The sequence below is a fragment of the Acipenser ruthenus genome, chromosome 26 (assembly GCF_902713425.1).
Source record: "Acipenser ruthenus chromosome 26, fAciRut3.2 maternal haplotype, whole genome shotgun sequence".
Classification (NCBI taxonomy): Eukaryota; Metazoa; Chordata; class Actinopteri; order Acipenseriformes; family Acipenseridae; genus Acipenser; species Acipenser ruthenus.
In genome coordinates this window covers 2164099-2180207 of record NC_081214.1, presented here as the reverse complement: position 1 = coordinate 2180207, position 16109 = coordinate 2164099, and the positions used below count along the sequence as shown (strand labels likewise).

The following is a 16109-nucleotide window of genomic DNA, read 5'->3' as shown; positions in this document are numbered from 1 at the left end:
TCATGACGTTACACCACCATGGAGAACATTTGAGACTTTCTGAAATGATGCCTCCCACCCGTTTAAAGCAGCCAATCGAAATCATTTCCGGAAACTCTTTTACTGCAGGAAACGTCATGCCAGTTATCTTCATCTTTTGGGCTGTGCAGTGTGAATGGTGTCAGTGCTAGAGGGGTTACTGGCATCTTCATTTGTCTGAATACAAGAAACACTTTCATTGATGACTGCACACACAGCACAACCTCCAATCACACCAAAGAGAAATGTGGATTACAAAATATAAACTACACAATCAGGGGCTCAGCATGCTATTCAGTAATGAGCAGAATGCATTGTGGTAGGTGTAGTCCTGAATCTCCCAGAGAACACAGGGCAGATTAAAAGGCAGCTGGATGGTGCATTGTGAAGTGACAGTGTCCTGGTGACCCAGGAACTCAGTGTAGCAGTAAGCGTTGGCAGCTTCTTTCTGTGTCTCAGGGTGGGAAAGGTGAAATATTTTCTTCCTAGCAGTGTGTTTGTACTTTGTGCATGCACACACCGCGTCCTGCAGCCATAAATCTCAGCTTCTGACGATTTCTTAGCGTTTTAGGGTGCACCAGAAATACACGCAGCTTCAGTATAGAGATCAGCGACAGCAACTTCAATACATTATGTAAAACCCAGTCATCATTCAGGAACTAGCGAGATAAATCTATAAACACAGACATAGACAGAGAGACACACGAGAGTCTGATTGTTTTTAATAAGCTGTAAATAGGAAATACAAAATTGAAAGGTTCATCTAAATTCATAATTCAAAATTTTATTTCATCTCATTACTTCCACCTTTGGCTTACAATTGTCTCAAGTGACCCGGACGAGAACACTTCAGCAGACTCTTCCCATGCAGGTGGGAAAGCAAATAGGTGCGAATCAAGCACGCTGGCTCCTCTCTCCAGAGAGAGTCAAGCACGCTCGCTCCTCTCTCCAGAGAGTCAAGCACCCTCGCTCCTCTCTCCAGAGAGTCAAGCACGCTCGCTCCTCTCTCCAGAGAGAGTCAAGCACGCTCGCTCCTCTCTCCAGAGAGAGTCAAGCACGCTCGCTCCTCTCTCCAGAGAGTCAAGCACGCTCGCTCCTCTCTCCAGAGAGTCAAGTACCCTCGCTCCTCTCTCCAGAGAGAGTCAAGCACGCTGGCTCCTCTCTCCAGAGAGAGTCAAGCACGCTGGCTCCTCTCTCCAGAGAGAGTCAAGCACGCTGGCTCCTCTCTCCAGAGAGAGTCAAGCACGCTGGCTCCTCTCTCCAGAGAGAGTCAAGCACGCTGGCTCCTCTCTCCAGAGAGAGTCAAGCACGCTGGCTCCTCTCTCCAGAGAGAGTCAAGCACGCTGGCTCCTCTCTCCAGAGAGAGTCAAGCACGCTGGCTCCTCTCTCCAGAGAGAGTCAAGCACGCTTGCTCCTCTCTCCAGAGAGTCAAGCACACCGTGGGGCACACAGGAGTTATTCAGCAGCACTGTGGCAGTGGAAGTCCTAGCATCTTGTTTCTCATGATCTGGTATCTCTACCTGGCAGGTTTCACGGCTCTGCATTGTTTAATGTCAGGCACAGCAGTCTCTGGGGTTCATTAGAGAAATGCTCTGTCAGGGAAGCGCTCTGTCACAATGCACTGTGGCGCTGCCGGATCACCAGGGACATGAAGCTGGACCCGGTTTGTCCCGGATTTATGAAAGACCCCGTGCACACACGGCATGCAATCCTCCTTTCCAGACGTGGCCAATCCCACAACACTGAAACATTTCAATACTTTGAGAATCATTGCTCGGTTTAAAAAAAAAAAAAAAAAAAAAAAAAAAAAGTGACCGTATAATCCTGCGACCTACTGTGTCTCCCCCAACCAGGTCTAAAAGCCATGAAGGAGGGGGAGGGGCGTCTGGATTAGCTGCCCTGGTGGCTTTAAAGAACGGCCAAGTTGCTCTCTGCGCAGGAACTGTGTCCCCAGGCCCACCGCTCAAGCCAGGAGCCTGATGGCTCCGTTATCAGAGCCCAGCAGGAGGAGCCTCTTGGTGGGCAGCACGGCCAGGCTGGTGAGGGTCCCACGGAAGTTTTCGGAGCTCAGCTTGGTGGTGCTGGCGGGGCTGGCCGACACGTCCAGCATGGAGTAAACCCCGATCTTGTTGGCCACGGTTCCAGAGACGATCTCCGTGCCATACAGGTCGAAGGCATGGATGGGGTCAGAGGTGGACTTGTACTGGTGAAGAGGCTTCTGCTCCAGCTCCTTCCACACCGTCAGGGAGTGATCAGAGGAGGAGCTGATCACCAGGTTACTGTCTGCAGCCTGGACAGAGGGACAGAGGGACGGGAGAGTTAGTAAGCCAGATAGCCAGCAAAACAAAAACGACAATAGATCAAATCAGAACACTTATGATACAGGGATGGAAATAAGACACCCATTGCATAGCAGCTTAATCCATTTCTGGTTTTACTATGAGTTTAATAATAAGACACACCAGAGCTTGCTACCTGTACACTGCGGCTAATCAAGCTTGGATTAAAACCTGGAACGGGTGAAACTGCTGTGCAATAGGAGTCTTATTTCCATCCCTGTGATAAGATAGTAAAACAGGCAAGGAATGAAATATAGGGGGATACCCAGATCATATTAAATATTTATTTTGTACACAAGACTGCCTCGAGGCCTTGAGATGCAGCAATACAGGTGGTGTAGGAAAATCCAGGTTCTCCTTGAGCCAAATTAAAAACCAAAGTGAAATTAAAGATTGAGGCACAGTGGTGTGTGTGTGTGCGTGGGAGGGAGGGAGGGAGGGAGGGAGGCTGCGGGCTCAGCAGAGGCGGGCGCTGGAGGTTTCTAATGAGTAACTTGTGCATATTTACCTGACCCTGCGGGCTCAGTGTTATACCAGCAGCAGCAGCCTTGATCCCTGGCTGGGTTAAGTAAAGTTTGCTCAGCTCTGGCGCTTGTTTGCTGGCTCTGAACACACCGCCAGGGTTCAGCTTTCACAGAAACGTACAGCCCTGTTCCTCCTCGCAGGTCTCAGTGTCACGCAATCCATCGCACTGCAGACTTTACAATGAAACTGCTCTCGCACGCAGCCAAGCGCTTTCAGGAAGGCAGCTCCTATTTATTCATGCTTTATTTATTCGTGTGTTTGTAGTTTCATTATTTCACCAGGTACGGATTACAAGAACGCAACATTTTCACATCTGCCATTCCCAAGCCCGTTAACTAAATTGACATTTTTTTTCTTTCAAAAACGACGTCAACAGAAATGATCAAAGTCCTATTTTCTAATGTAAGAAGTGTGACCTATCGCTCCAGAAGCATGCGCAGGACACAGGATGGAATGCTATTGGTTAGAATGGATTAGTAGCGCAGGTTTGACGCATGGTTGTTAGAAGCAGTTCCTTTCTGTATTTTAGCAGCAAATCCTTAGAAGCAGGGAAAGCAATCGTCAGCTTCCTCTCCAGGGCTTTCTTTGGTAACATCCCTCAACTGGAGCTGCCTTCCTCTGGTAGCATTTGTACATGTAAATGCCACTTCATGGAGGACTTCTCTCCAAAGCATTTACAACGTATTCACCTTCATGATGAAATCTAGATACACCCGGCACTTAATGAATGAATTCTGTGTGTAACAGTGTCTTTAAACAGGCTTTCATTTTGTAGCCACTGTAAAACTCCTTTTTAGATTTGGTGGACAGTAATAAAACTTGCACAGTAATTTTGTAGCCCAGCCCCCCCCCCCATGCTTTGGGGCGCGCCTTCGTGTGGCCCTCACCTTCATCTGCAGGATGTCTCCCTCGTGGGCCGGCCAGCCCCGCAGGATCAAGCCGGTCCGGGCGTCCAGCAGCACGATAAACCCGGAGGAGAAGCCAGCCGCGATGGTCCGGCCGCCGGGACTGACCGTCAGGTAGCGGATCAGCCCGGCGCTGATGTTGTTATAGGCCAGCCGGAACTCGTGCTGAGAGAGAGAGAGAGAGAGAGAGAGAGAGAGAGAGAGACACACACACAGAGGAGAGAGAGAGAGAGAGAGAGAGAGAGAGAGAGAGAGAGAGAGAGAGAGAGAGACACACACACACACACACACAGAGTGAAAGCGAGAGTGAAAGCGAGAGCGAGAGCGAGAGCGAGAGAGAGAGAGAGAGCGAGAGCGAGAGCGAGAGCGAGAGCGAGAGCGAGAGCGAGAGAGAGAGAGAGAGAGAGAGAACCTTCTTACTACATCCTTTCAAATAAAATACATCTTTATTCCTTATTTCCTGTAGCTTTTCAAATCGTTTGTTTATAACAATTATCTTCCAATCAGCATTTAAAACACACATGCGGAAGTTAATTGCCATTGATTGGTACTTGATTGTAAAGGCGAGGGAAGGACAGCTTTTCTTGTTTTGAAAGCAACACGTTAACGAAGGAGCAGATACTTCTTAAAGGCAATTCCGAGTACGGCTTTCTGCACCCCCTAGCCTGAATACAAGATGTATGGCTTCTGCTCTCTAGGTTTGGAGCAGCATTTAAAAGACAGAAACAAGAAGATCTCATGAAAGGTGAGAGGCAGGTTGATTTGCGGGTCTGGTACCTGCAGCCCGGGCTTCCTGGGGTCGATGAATCGGAGCATGGAATCAGCGCAGCCGAAAACAATGCTGCAGTGCGGCGCTGGCATGGTGGAGAGGGCGGTGATGGGGTTCTTGCTGTCGAACGCTTCGTATGTGCGAATCTGTTTACCTGGGCAACAAGACAACAATCAGATTTCAGAAAGAACTAAATATCACCCCATTAACCTGAAAGACCCTACTTGACCCTTAACTCTCTCCTTGCTGTTTCACCACTTGTAGTACGAGCACACTCCCCTATTGTAGCTTTTCATACGGTTTACTGTGGAAACCATTACATTGACATATTAGATTTAAAAATAGTATGATCTGGCTAAACCTGTTGTTTATAAATCAACAGGTCTTCAATGCCCATCAGATCCCAAGGGCTTAAAGAAAACCATCATTTTAAAAATACATTTCAAGCAGACGCCAAGATCTACTAAAACGAAACAAGAGGCTTCAAAGACGGAACTACTGCGCCTGCGCATCAGTAACATTGAAACGGCGGCTCCACAGTACCGGTGTTCTGGTCCCAGAGGTGCACAGTGCCGTCACAGCTCACCACCTCCTGCTGCGCCCCCAGCTGCCCCACGTAGAAGACAGACTTCCTGTGCTCTGCGTAGGTGAGCCGCGCCTCCACGTCCCGCGTGCCGTCGCCCTGGTTGTACAGCGGCCAGAGCCGCACGGTCTTGTCCTTGCCGCCGCTCAGGAAGAAGTCCTCTCCGGTGAGCGGGGCCAGGCACTTGGCAGGGCCGCTGTGCCCCAGGAAGCTCTGCAGCCTGATCTGATGGAAGTAGAAGTGCGGGTCCTGCTGGTTCAGCCCGATCTCGTACTGCCAGTAAGCCAGCCAGTTCCCCGAGAGAGCCCTCCCGCTGCGAGGCAGCTCCTGCTTCAGAGCGCTGTCCTCGGGGGCGTGGCTCCCTAGCCAGGGAGAGGCGGAGCTAGAACCAGGAGGGGAGGAGAAATGGGAGGAGCCGGGGCGGGACCAGCCCTCGGCGCCGCCCGCACTGCCAATGCAGCTGCTGCTGGTTTCCAAGTCCAGCGCAACCTGGATTCGGTTCCCCACCAGCATGCTGCCGAAGGTTCCAGATTCAGGGAGCTGGTGCAGGGAGGAGGGAGGGGGTAAGGGGTCGTTGTCCTGGGGGAGCCCCGAGGAGGGGGTGAGCAGCTCTCCCCTGCGCCCGGGAGGGGGGGCTGGGTTCTCCGGGCTCACTTGCTCCGTGTAGGACCGGGTCACTCGCCATACCAGCTCGTGGTTTGGGACCACCCTGCGGATCACTGAGTCACCTGCAGGGGGGGTGAAAAAAACAGTTACATTAAACACAGAAACAAACAACATTACAGGGGTCTGTATAAAAACAGGCAGGGAGGGAGGCAGGCAGGGAGGCAGGGAGGGAGGCAGTCAGGTAGGGAGGGAGGGAGGCAGTCAGGTAGGGAGGGAGGGAGGGATGGAGGCAGGCAGGTAGGGAGGGAGGGAGGGAGGGAGGCAGGGAGGTAGGGAGGGAGGGACGCAGTCAGGGAGGCAGGCAGGGAGGGAGGCAGTCACGGAGGGAGGCAGGTAGGGAGGGACGGAGGCAGGCAGGTAGGGAGGGAGGGAGGGAGGGAGGCTGGGCTCTTTCTCACCTATCAGGCAGTAGAATGGGATGTACGATGCGTAGGCCATTTCGGGGTTAAACACGACCTGCAGCTCCTCCAGCGCTGACAGCTCACACGTGACCTCTGACCCGTCCGGGGAGCGAAGGTCAAGCAGGACGGAGTCGCCGAGCTCCCTCCGTGAAGCCTGAGCCAACTGGGGAGGGGAGGGTACGAGTCGCATTGAACACAACATTAAACGCGCATCCTGCAAAACCAGATTCAAAAAATACATTCTGGGCTCTATTAGGGCAAGTTCAGTAAGTGTCAAACATCTTAAGCAACGGGACGCAGATATCAAGGTCTTGACTTTTTATGTTTACAATTACAAAAACTAATAAAACAACTGAGTCGTTAACTTGTTGTTTTTGTGTTTGAGTCTTCCCCAGATCGAACCTGTTTCAATAAAGTCGAATGAAACCTGCTGAATAATGTGACGTGAACATATTGAATTGCACACTGCTTTGTAGTTTTCCATCTACTTAACCAAAAACTAACAAAAACGGAAAAATGTCACAGTTTGAAATCGAACATGAAACACTGTACTGCTATTATGGCTTCCGGGAGAATTTTGCAAGATCATTTTGTAGTCTATTTGATGACATGATGTTAAACACAAGATCTAAATCATGTTCATATAGTTTTTAAATGAAGAAGTCTCAATCTTACAATTCTAGGGGATGCAAACTGCTGTACATGTGAAGGGCTCTCTGCTGGATAGTAAACGGACTGCACAGAGCATGCAAGGGAGTCTGCTGTACCTGATCCTGCAGGGCGTGCAGCAGAGAGAACACCTGGAAGAACCTGGTCAGAGTGGCAGCCATGTGCTGCTGCACCATCTCCCTCCCGATCCGCAGGCAGATCAGAGCCAGCAAGCTGATCGTCTTCAAGCACAGAGCGGAGCGAGTGCGCCCCCCGCTGGGGAACCTGCAGAAAAGCACCAGATCAGTGAGACTGCAGGACTACATTAAAATGACCAGGGAGCAACAATCAGGCTCCTGGCTGACCTCAAGTCTCACCTGGGAGTCTGGAGGTTTACTTAAAATGATTAAAGCAACAATTAAAGCAATATTATTATTATTATTATTATTATTATTATTATTATTATTAATAATAATAATAATGAGATTCTGGATTCAGATCTCAGGATTCCTGCTGGACTGATCTGTTTCTGGTTGTTCGGACCCTGCTCGTGGTGTTAGAAGTGAATTATAATACAGGTGGTATATAATAACGGAGGTGGTATATAACGGCACGGTGCTGGTACTGTACCCCATCCTGGGAGAGGTGATAAGGTCGAGCAGGGGGAGCAGCACTTCCTGGTTGATCTTCGGCAGCATGTCCATGAGGGTGGTGTCGGACAGGTACACGATGATCTTCTGGGTCAGAACCACCGCCCCCAGCAGGCCCGCCTCCTTGCGCGTGTTCAGACGGCAGGACGAGGGCGGAGACACCTGCAGGGAAACGCGCACACGGGTCCCTCAATACAGATTCCAGAACCTTCGGAGTCCAAAACACACACGTCAACTAAAACGATCTCCGCGATTCCGGCCCTGATCCGTAAGGTGAATCGGTTAAATAAAAATACCTGCTCGACTCTCACAGGAGACTCGGCCAGCCCGCTGAGATACTCATCACGCGGAAAAACACCGCTGCCCTGCCTTCCACGTGACACAAAACTGATCACAAAACTCCTAAGCTGTCTGGAGCTTAGATAAAACAAGGATGGAAATAAGACTCCCATTGCAAAGCAGTCTGATCCATTCCTGGTTTTACTGTGAGTTTAACAAGACACACCTGAGCTTGTTACCTCTACACCAGGGCTAATCAAACTGGAATGGGTGAAACCGCTATGCAATAGGAGCCTTATTTCCATCCCTGTAACACTATATTAGTAAGATGGTCTTGCACCATAAAGAAAACATAATCCAGATTTCATGTTTGTGTTAGATTAGGCTGCAGTAAACACTGCTACGTACCAGGTAGCTGATGTAAGGCAGGTATTGGTAAGTGAGGACAGGCTCCCCGTACAGGTGTGCGATGTACATGAGGCAGTCCAGCACCGGTCTGGCAGTCTGGTCCCCCACCACGGGCCGCTTCTCATACACGCTCCCCACGTTCCCCAGACCGCTCTCCTCCACCGGCAAGGACACAAACTGGTGCTTGTCCGGGCCTGAGGGACACAAACACGCGGGCGCAGCAACAGTAAGGCTAGTTCTTTCAGAGCAGGTGACATTTCGGTTCAGTCATACAGCCCTACTTTTCAAACTAGCAAGGAACTGCTAGTTTGAAAAGTAGCTGCTCCTTTCTGGAAGTCATCCCCTCCAGATTGTTTCGCTACTCTCCTCTAAAGCACTTGCTTCACAACAGGGCCTACCATGTTTAAAGCTGTGGCTTAAAAGTGATTTGACTTTTGAAGTTTACAGATATGCCTGGGGATGTGCCAGCATGCAATTAAACTTGGCAGGTAGCAACAGCAGACCCTGGGGAAGAGGGTGCTGAAGCTAATCAAGGGGTTCGGTGAAATTTTCAACGGGACAGAGAGGTGTGCCCGCGAAGGGACTCTTACCCAGGTAACACGTGGTGAGGAGTCGTAGCAGGTTCCTGGCCACGTAGCGCGCCGTCACGGTGGGCCCCAGCTTTGCCGACAGCCACCTCACCGTCTTACACACGGTGTCTGCAGGGACAAGAAACACAGCGGCTAGAGAGGATTCACCAGCAGCACAGAGACCCTCTCAACATCTACATGCACTGGCAAAAAAAAAAAAAAAAAGATTGCTTTTCTCTCTAGCAAAAGCCCTCCCTGTTTCAATCACTGATTGGCTAAGCAATATCAGAGAGATTTCTCATTGGTTCAGAGGTCTTCACTGTCTGACTCTAGATTGTGACTCAACAATTAACTGATGACTGCATGTGAAGGATCAGTAAGAAAGGCAAAGCAGCGTATCGTCCAAACCACACAACTCACTGCAGATCATAGAATAAGCGTGATTACAGATGGGATGAATACACACTCTCCACACTCCCCCACTCAAAACCCAACCAACCTCACCGAGTAATATTTTCTGCTCCTTTTCCTCTGAATCTTCCGCCAGTTCCTCCTCTCCCTCCATCCCCTGCTCCTCCTCCTCTTCTCCAGCCTCTCCTTCCAGCACAGTCACGGTGGTCGCCCCGGAAACCTCCGTGCGAGCGGAGAGAGTGAGCTCCGAGCCAAGAGTCGGGGACCCGTCTCCATCGTTCTCCTCAACCTCCCCACCCTCCTTCAAATCCTCCTCCCCTTCGCTGGCCTGCTTCAGATCCTGGCTGCTGTCTGTGGACTTCAAGCTGGCTCGATCCTTCACGGAGTCCCCGTCCCCCAGGGACGCCTCGCTGGCGCTGCTCTTGTCGCTCATCTTCCCCACGCTGAGGGACTCCTGGTCATCCCTGCCGGGGTTTTGGTCCTGCTGCTTGCCGTTGACGTAAAGCCCGCTCTGGAAGTCCTCTCCTTCTGAAAGGAAGACCCGATCGTGAAAACTGATCCCGGAGGAATAGTCCAGCAGCTCTCTCTCCACTCCTCCCCCGGCACCCCCGACGCTTCCTCCCGATTTCCCACCGGCAGCCCCAGAGACGGAGCCTTCCTCCCCGCTGTCGTCCTCCTCCTCTCCTTCCAAATTCCCAGGCCCGGTTCGGACCTTCCGGCTCTCCCACTCAGATGTGGTCCCGGCCCCACCGCTGCAGCTCTCCGACCCGGTCATGACCTGCAGCACGTGGGCCAGCAAGCTGGACAGGAAGGGCTGCAGCCCGAGCCGGACAATCAGCTGCATGACGAAGCAGTCCGTGTAGAGATAGAAGCGGCCGCGCAGGCAGCGGGGGCTCTCGTACACCCCCACCAGGGGTTTCAGGAGGTACTTGGCCGCATTACGGGGGCCCAGGACCCTGGCGATGGGCTCGAAGAGGTACCAGGCCGCGTAGACAGCCGTGGATTCGTGGGACATGAGAGCCAGCACGAAGGGGAGAAGGATCTCCAAGCCCTCGGGCGTGATCTGCCCCTGCAGGAGGCTTTCCAGCTGACGCCACAGGTGGAAGACGACGTCCCTGCCTTGGGAACAGCTCTCCCCGACACCGGCATCGACCTGGGAGTGGTACAAGAAGATGAAGTTGTGCAGTGCCGGGAAGTACGCCGGGAAGGGGAGCGGCGAGGAGGAAGGGCTGAGCAGCTGCCAGGGGCAGGGAGGGGGAAGACCCTCGTAAACAGGTTCGTACTCGAAGAGACCGAGCCGTCGTCTCCCGCCCTCGCCTCCTCTGCTACGGGGAGCCTCGGTCCCGAGCTGCAAGAGGGTCTCCAGGGCGTGGTGAAGGGGCGAGGGAACGTCACGGAGGCTCGAGGAGCAGAGTTTCCGCACCGCCGCGTAGCGATCCCAGAGAGGGGCACCCGGCTTTAAGAAGCGCAGCTTAGGGGCGAAGAATATCTCTGCCATCAGGACCCCCAGGGCTTGCATGTCTCTCTGGAACAGTTCGGAAAGGGACGGGCTGAACTCTTCCAGAGAGACGTCACCCTCCTCCTCCTCCTCCTCCTCAGGTCCTCTTCCTTCTGTCCCCAGCTTCTTCACCCTGCTGCGGCCCCTGCCTCCCCCAACCTGGGCCGCGGCCTGCAGCCCCTTCACCAGGAAGTGACTCCGCTTCTCCAGCTCCTCCAGAGGCTGCAGGGGGTTGAAACCCTCCGGGAGGGAGATCTTGTAATCCTCACCGTTCCTTCCCCCACTCCCTCCTCCTGACGACTCGCCTCCTTGCAGCTGCTGCCTTCTAATGACGCTGCTGGCTCCTCTCTGGCCTCGAACTCCTCCTCCTCCTCCTCCTCCTCCTCCTCCTGTAGGCGAGGCAGCTGCCTCAGCAGGGAAGACTAAAGCTTGGGAAGCTGCCAAGGATGGAGGCACCTGTTCTGATCCAGCTTTCCTGCTGGACGGCAAGGCAGAACTCTGATTAGCCCCCAGGGAATCCAGAGCCTCCATCCCTTGCTCCAGCTCCTCGTCTTTATCCACCACGGTCCAGCCTCCAGCCTCGCAACCCGTGGCTTCCACCACCAGGCCCTCCAGGCTCTCCGGCAGCAGGGGCGACATCGTCGGCTCCCAGGCAGGAAGCTTACGAAGCGGGGCCAGGAAGGCAGCGGAGCCTAGGTGGGGAGGCTCCGGGGAGGGGTACAGGCAGGGAGCCAGCCTCTGTGGGTGGGGCTGGTCGAAGAGCTGCACCACTCCATAGCTTGTGAGGTTGGTGTGGCTGTCCACCAGGTGGAGGCAGACGTTCTTGGCCTTGACCGCGTCCTTCCCGGACAGCTTGTAGCCGAAGGTGAGGTCTATCCAGTGGTGCAAGTGCTGGGAGACCTCACTGCTCTCCAGCAGCCTCCGGTGTGCCTCTATGAACTCCTCGTAAGAGCCGCACCAGGGCGGGACGTCCAGGTCGGGCATGTCCAGGTGGATGGACTTGAAGATGGAGGGGTCGGTGTAGAATTCGGGGATGCACTCGTCGGGTGTCCAGCTCTGCATGCGCTCCATGCTGGCCGGGTACTCATTGGGTTCCCACTGCGAGCGCACGTGGCTGCACAGCACGGCTTTGGGGGTCCGGCGGGCTTTGTAAACGTAGTAGGTGATGTCGGAGAGCACGTCCGAGATGTGGTGGGGAACGTGCAGCTGCTCGACCTGGCCTGAGCCGCTGGGGCCGCCGCCCAGCCCCCCAGGGAAGACGCCCGTCCCCGCTCCGCCCCCTGCCGCCGCCAGCGCTTGCTTGGTCATCTCGTAGGTGAAGTCCAGCTGCTTGTCCCCTTTGTTCAGGCGGAATTTGGACCGCCGGAGGTCCCGGAACCTGCCAAACGGGACGGTGAAGTCAACGACCCAAGGCAGGACCGGGTGGTAGTTGGGGTCCCCTTCCCTGCGCCCCGCTAGCCGGTTCAGCTCCATCAGGTAGTGGAAGTTAGTGACCCGCCCGTGGATCCAATCCGTAACCACGTGCTGCAGCTTGGCACAGCAGTCCTGACACTGAGCCTCTTCTCTTTCCATTCCTTCTCTCTTACCATTATTACTGCTGGACTTGGCATGTCTGCTGCCAACACCCCTCTCTTCCTCCTCCTCCTCCTCCTCCTCCTCCTCCTCAGCAGCCAGCTGCTCGTAGTGCATAAGGCTGATTTTCAGCCGGCTGCACAGCTGTTCGTCCACAGCGACGTCCTCCAGCGAAAGCTCCCCGCAAGCCAGACCTGCATTATGGCAAGCCCTCATCGCCTGCAAGACCTGGTAGAGAATGAACAGCACTTTGCCGTGGCTGTTTGCCAGCTTGGCGGGGCTGTAGGTGACGACGTCGCGCAGGGAATACTGCGTGTAAGGCTGAACCACGTACAGCACGTCTCTGGACTCCAGCAAGCATTCGGCGCGCAGCACGTTGGGGCAGAGGGGGTGTGCTGTTTTGGAGGGGCCGCTGGATAGAAGGGGGTCGTCCTTTTCTCTTTCCCTGGCCGGAGAGAGGGACGGGGAGCCGCGCTCGGTCGACACAAAGGGGCAGCCGAACAGCTTCTGCAGAGCCTGCCGCACGGCATCCAGGGCCTGTACTTGGATCCGCTCAGCGCTGCCCGAATACGGACGCACGTAAGTCCGGTGAGCCCTCCTCCACAGGTTCCTGGGGGAACACAAGAAGCGTTACTAAAGACAGGGGTTCTAAAATGTTGACAGTTGTACTACACTGTTTTAGTAATCAGATTGTCTTGGACAATGCCACGGCTAGTTTTTGTTAGAGCATTATAGAGTACCAGGATTGCATCAGCCAATTATTTTTAGGGGTACTGCAAAATGCTCTTATGCCCAGCAGGATAATTAACCCCCAAAGAAAAATAAACAAACATGCAGGACAAGCAACAAACAACAGCGATTTCTACGGGAGCTGTTAAACTAACACACAGAACACTTTTTTGTGTGTGTGTGTTTTCTAGGGCAATTGATTGTAAATATTCTAAAACTCAATCTTGTAAAATGCAGTGCTTTCCTGGGAGCAGCCCCGCATTCCTGTGCAGGATTACCTGTAGTTGTGCTCTCCCACCTCTTGCATGAGCCTCAGGAAGGAGTCCTCCGAGGAGCCCACTCCTTGGCAGCCCGGCTCCCAGGTGAGACGGTAGCCCAGCCTGCTCTTCCTCAGCCCCTGAACACAGACCCGGGTCCAGCCCTGGGGCAGCTTGTGCAGGGAGCGCTGCAGGAGAGTCTGCACCTCCACCTCGCTCACCCCCTCGGGGCGTGGGCACCGCGGGACCCTGCCCTCCCTCACCCCCGACACCCATCTCGCGGGCACGTACGCCACCAGCTCCCGCGGCCTTGAACCCGGGGCCAGCTGCTGTCGGTCGATGCCCAGGTCCCTCTCCACGGCACAGATCAGCCACTCCATGCTGGCGTTCGCTGGCTGGACTATGCCCACCTGCGCTGCCAACGAGCCCCACTCGCTCCCAGTCCACTTAAACCTCCATTGGGGTGGCAAGAGAGAGAGTTTTGATTTGGATCCTTGAAAGAAAGAAAGAAAGAAAGAAAGAAAGAAAGAAAGAAAGAAAGATGAGTTGCTTTATCCTTTCTATAAATAAAAAGCATGTTTACATGAAGCGTGTGAATATTGGAGTTCAAGGCGTGTGAAAACGGAGTATTTGAGTTTAAAATTAGCATAAGTGGTGCAGTGGACCTGAAATGTTCTAGAGACCTCAAAGTTCAGTCATTTGAAGGTCAGTGGTTAAAATAATCCGGGAAAACTTTGATTTTCCAACTAAAATTTGACGCTGCTTTAGGCCATTCTGGATGTGTGGAATGCTCACCCTGAGTTTACAGTTACACTGCCCTGCGTTCTGCTCTGATAGCCCTCTGGAATGTGGCTCTTTGTGAGAGAGGCAGCTTCAACTCTCCTGGGTCCTAACGCAGGGGCACAGCGGTGGCGTCCACCGATTAACCTGGACCATGTGGAACTGAATCATGTGCAGCTTACAATATACACACATGTACTTGGCTCAGGGATGGAAGTAAGGGTCCCATTGCACAGCAGATTCACGCTTCACCCATTCAAGGTTTTACTACGTCAGATTAAACTTTAAAACCAGGAACGGATCAAACTGCTATGCAATGGGAGTCTTTTTTCAATCCCTGTAGCCGTCATATGGTTAACCTTATACCAAAGACTCCTGCACAGCTGCTACCTCCACACCATAATGCTCCACGAGGACAGCTGATGCCACAGAAATGTGATAATTAATGAACACTTCTGAGTCAATCATTTCTGTGACTGGTCTGTGAATCTCTCATGTGATCTGTGAAATGGAAACAAGGCAGAGCAAGAATGCTTCACACTTGAGTAACATGGCAAAGAATCTTGCACCCATGCAACTAACCCAACCGCCCGTGAAACAATCCATCCGCACGTTCTTGGAAAGTACCTTTTCAATCAATAGCCTCCATTTTTGCATGCACAGAAAAATATATATTGTACTGTAAGGACCTGGGGCTGCTGCAGCGGTTAAAAACGCGGTCTGCTGGGATACGTTGTATTGTCAGCAAGGAACATTGCGGGCTCAGAATTGAGCTTCAAAGTTTTTTTTTTCAAATGCACAAAATGTTGTTACTGGAATCACCGGTGTCCGTAAACACACGCAGGCCATCAACCGTGAAAGTTATTCAACACGATTACCGTAAAATACAAATAAACTAATCCAAGACTTCAGAAAACGTTACACTTTGACGAGCGGCAGACCAAACAGACAAAACGAAACCGAAAATAAATAACATTTAAATAATGGGTTTGACTACACAAAAAGGTATATTTGCAATATGTATTATTATTATTATTATTATTATTAATAAAATGTAACGGTAGAGTATATTAAAGAATACAATTAAAATGCCCTTACCGCTATCGTTATATGCTCGTGAGATTGAGAGTTAAACTATTGAAGTATTTCACATATTCTCTCCCAGCTGTGTAGCGGCCAGTGTAACTGCAGTGTCTGCGTCGCTCGAGTCATGATGGGCTCATGTGATTATTATTAAAAACGGTTTTTTTAAAAAAAAAAGAGGATCTTAAAACAACGCTCCCGACAGTCTGAGAGTTGCAATGATGAAATCTGCCCACTGAACTTTCGAAGTGCAGTGGCGGTTGTTTCGTTATGTTTTTTTTGAGCAAATTATACATTTTTAGCAAGTTGCATGATTAAACAAACACACCCACCCGATCAGACAGGAAAGCGGGATTTCAGGGAAACGAGACGCTTCTTATTTTGCCCGGCTCATCGTGACTGAGAGTGCAGGCTCGTCTGCTGCTTGTTGTCGTCTGAATTCATTTACTTCTCCACTTTCCCCGTGGTTTGTGGAGCGGTTGACGACCCCAAACCTGGATACACCCTTGCGATTATTTTCTCAGAGGCCCAGTTTGTAACAGCGGCGTGCTGCGGTTGGAGGCGGGCTTGTTTTCAGCACAACTATCACCCGAGGTTATCATCCCGTCTCTGTGGTGCCAGCCATGTTGCAGCAGCTGAGTGCTCACGTGATCCCCCCTCCCGGGCTCCTCCGCTCTCACGTGACTGCCACCGCCTACACTGCGCATGCACTGTGTATCCGTGCGTGCAAGTGCTCTATCCCTCACACGGCTGACTGCAAGGTGTTTTTATTTTTGTAAAAGCTGCGTCTCCTCGCTGTGCTCCGGCACGTCCATTAAGCGCTTCACTGGCAGGTGTTTCTTTATTAAAGACGGTGTGCACGTGCTGCTGTTTCTAAAAGAGGCACGTCAGGTGGCACGCAGCGCTGCTGTGCAATGAAACTTGTATAGAGTCATCACAGGAGGCGCAAAAGTTGAAGATAATTGACTCCTGTTTGACTATAACGAGAAAAATGCATCTCAGATAAAATATCTTGTGAA

At 52.3% G+C, this 16109-nt stretch overlaps 1 protein-coding gene across 2 annotated transcripts; it reads right to left on the bottom strand.

Moving 5' to 3' along the window:
* Positions 1–723: 723 nt before the first annotated feature.
* Positions 724–15862, bottom strand: LOC117430648 (WD repeat-containing protein 81-like). Of its 2 annotated transcripts, none has more exons than XM_034902936.2 (12): positions 15423–15862; positions 13249–13720; positions 9265–12851; positions 8782–8889; positions 8192–8385; positions 7485–7666; positions 6974–7139; positions 6204–6369; positions 5100–5867; positions 4565–4710; positions 3770–3952; positions 724–2308 (listed from the first exon to the last, which is right to left on the bottom strand). In XM_034902936.2, exons 2-12 carry the CDS (start codon positions 13605–13607, stop codon positions 1982–1984), a joined length of 6186 nt encoding a protein of 2061 aa, XP_034758827.2. In that variant the 5' UTR covers positions 13608–13720; positions 15423–15862; the 3' UTR covers positions 724–1981. The 2 variants fall into 2 exon arrangements, with proteins under 2 accessions (XP_034758827.2, XP_058856867.1); XM_059000884.1 differs by lacking the exon at positions 15423–15862 and adding an exon at positions 15106–15281.
* Positions 15863–16109: the final 247 nt, after the last annotated feature.